Source organism: Sinocyclocheilus rhinocerous, unplaced genomic scaffold (assembly GCF_001515625.1).
Source record: "Sinocyclocheilus rhinocerous isolate Xijiao unplaced genomic scaffold, SAMN03320098_v1.1 scaffold615, whole genome shotgun sequence".
Classification (NCBI taxonomy): Eukaryota; Metazoa; Chordata; class Actinopteri; order Cypriniformes; family Cyprinidae; genus Sinocyclocheilus; species Sinocyclocheilus rhinocerous.
The window spans coordinates 303,856-306,623 of record NW_015631049.1 but is presented as its reverse complement, the minus strand read 5'-3'; the positions used below and the strand labels follow the sequence as shown (position 1 = coordinate 306,623).

The window sequence follows — 2,768 nt, the reverse complement described above, 5'->3', positions numbered from 1 at the left end:
CTTTGACTTCAGTCTAGCCAAAGTTCAAACAATCTCAAAAACTCCCATTAAATTCACTGAAGTTGTTTACACTGTGAAATTAATATCTTACATTTGTACAGTATGCACATCTGCACTTTGTTGCTTATGATGAGAGAATTCGCCAGAGAGCAGAATTCATTCAGCAAGCCAGCGCACTGAACAAAACACTGGCGTTTCAGCGATGACTCATCTGAACGCCTCTGATTGGCCATTGCATTCATAAACTCAACAGAATCGTGTGTGATTGGTTTTAATACGCAGCGCTGTAAAACGCGTCTGTCTCTTCTGGCTCTGCACCAGTCAGTGAACGTAGATTTGAATTTAACAGCTGGATGTTTTACTTTTTTCCATTAATGCCACCTACAGGATAAACTGCGCATTGAACCCAAAATAGTTTGGTGTGATATGATTCCAAATTTAGGGGGGCCAGAGAGGGGTGGGGGGGCAGCTTGTTGACACGGGGCAAACCCACCCCCCAGAACCACCCCTGCCCTTAAGAATGTTTTCTTTATACTTCCACAATGGGGGGAGACTGATAATGGAGGAATCTGCTTTAATGACAGGTGAGTGTTGTTAAAGTTCATTTTCTTTGTCTTTTATAGATCAGGAAAGACACATTAGGGAGACATTACATTTCATCTGGTAGACTAATGTAGACATCATTATGATTTCCTTTTTCAGAGTTTGAAGTGAATTATGTTAAGGTACTTCACCAAACAATATTCAAGGTTTTCAAAAATCAAGGCAAAAACTGGAACAAACATAAATACATTTAAAAGCATCCAAGATGGATTTGGAAAGAGTCTTACAACAATTAGAAACAATCACAGAAAAATCTGGTCTCCTACAAAATGAAAAATACCTAGATATGAAATAATCACAAATTCAACAAATAGAAAAACAACTGCTACAAATGACTAAATACATCGAAGAGAAACAGAATCAGCTTGAGGAGAAAGACATAGAACTGGAGAATATGAGCAAACAGATGAGTGAGAAAGAGAAACTACTGGAGAGCGCAATCAAAGAGATGGAAACCAGTAAACAACTACTGGAGACACTGAGACAGGAGCAAATAAGACATGAGGAGATGTTGGAGCAGAAAGAACGGTTGAGGGTTTCAGGTAAGAAATTTGATCAAATTTTATCAAGCACATACATATTAAAATGAGTGTTTGTTATGGGCATAACTTGATCTCATATCTGGGATTATGCTTATGCTTCTCTCAGAGTTGAATGAAAAATCCAAATGTCTTGAAGAAACAAAATCTCTTCTAGAAGAAAGAGATAGAAAGATTAAAGATCTGGAGAAAGACAAAGAAAAACTTGATGAGGAACTTCAAGACAAGGACCGACGTCTTAAGGACATTAATAATAAACTGATGCAAATAGTCAGAGAGGTTGAAAAGAAACAAAATCAGCTTCAGGGGAAACACACACAACTGGAGAAACTCAGTTTGCACGCGTGCAAAACGCACTTTTGCGCGCTCAAAATATGATCTTTCGCGCGCAGAATTGCGGCAGAAATGTAATCCCATAGAGGAAGAGGAAACTAAAAGTACACATCTGGAGAAATAACAGCTGAAGTATTCAGGGCCTTTTTAAAAAATCATTTTAAGGCATTAAAATACTGGGCAGATCCATTTTAAGGACATGAATTTGGGATAATGTTTTTTAAATCTGCATTTATTAATCAAAACAAAACAAAATAAATTATTTGTTTAAATGAATGACCTAACAGTGAGCCCACTAAACCAAGTAGTATGTCATTCTGCATTGTCCTTATGTTCATACAGAGGCGAATATAACTAATTTGTTCTTAATGAAAATTGCATTCAGAGATGTTCAACAGAAATTAAGGTTTCCATAGTTTAATGATATTTTTACACAATTCAGTGGACACAAATAATAAAACAGTTTATATAAATCATATATATCTAAAATAAATGTCAATAATTGCAATGTTTACATAGTGGTGTCCATTCTAATTACAGTATTTCATTTGTGGATTTTATTAATACTCTATCTGTTGTGCCTTTCTTCTAATAAATGTGGTGTAAGGATAAAATATGTCTTTTATTTAACTGTTTCCATGTAACAGGGTCAGATGACATTCTTGAGTTCAGATTGCTGGTATGAAAAGAGTTTGTTTCTTTGCCATGTGACCAGTGTTATGTCCAGAGCCATAAGGTTCTGTTGTTGTGCCAAGCTTTGTTCCTCTCTCTCCTTCTCCCCGCAGAATCAGTATCACCTCAAGATGTTACTAATTATAGCTCTGATGTGATTGGATGATGGGAAGAGAGAGTATTTAAACTACAGAGAGAGTATTTAAACGACAGCTACCCACAGAGCAATGGGTGTGGTGGTGTCTAGATGGTGTGCAGTGGCTGAGGTCTCACCTTCATCTCCAGACCTGCTGTTGTGAAGCCTTCAGTTTGGTGATTTGGGGTATCTTTATCTCAGTTGTGTTGAGACTACTGAAGTAGAGCTTCTGTCCTTTGTCTTATTGACTACATCTGTATTACTTACTATTGGAGAAAGTGTATCGGTCAACTTGGATCACGTGTGCCTTAACCAATTACATTACAGCCTTGACGTCATCGAATTTCAGTCAGAGTTGTGCAAAACTCTACCGCCGTTTACGGACACCATAGGAATGAATGGGAAGTGCCGCAAGCTGAATCCCACCTGTCGCAAAAAGTCAGTGACTTCTCTTATAAAATGGCTTTTTTTTTTTTTTTGGTGTA

General features: G+C 37.3%; 1 protein-coding gene across 1 annotated transcript; it reads left to right on the top strand.

Moving 5' to 3' along the window:
* The first annotated feature begins 559 nt into the window (after positions 1–559).
* LOC107741268 (nucleoporin GLE1) lies at positions 560–2,160 on the top strand. Its single transcript, XM_074560183.1, is given in 5 exon segments — positions 560–584; positions 703–765; positions 768–1,145; positions 1,252–1,476; positions 2,123–2,160. Coding segments are annotated over 5 exon segments (729 nt in total).
* Positions 2,161–2,768: the final 608 nt, after the last annotated feature.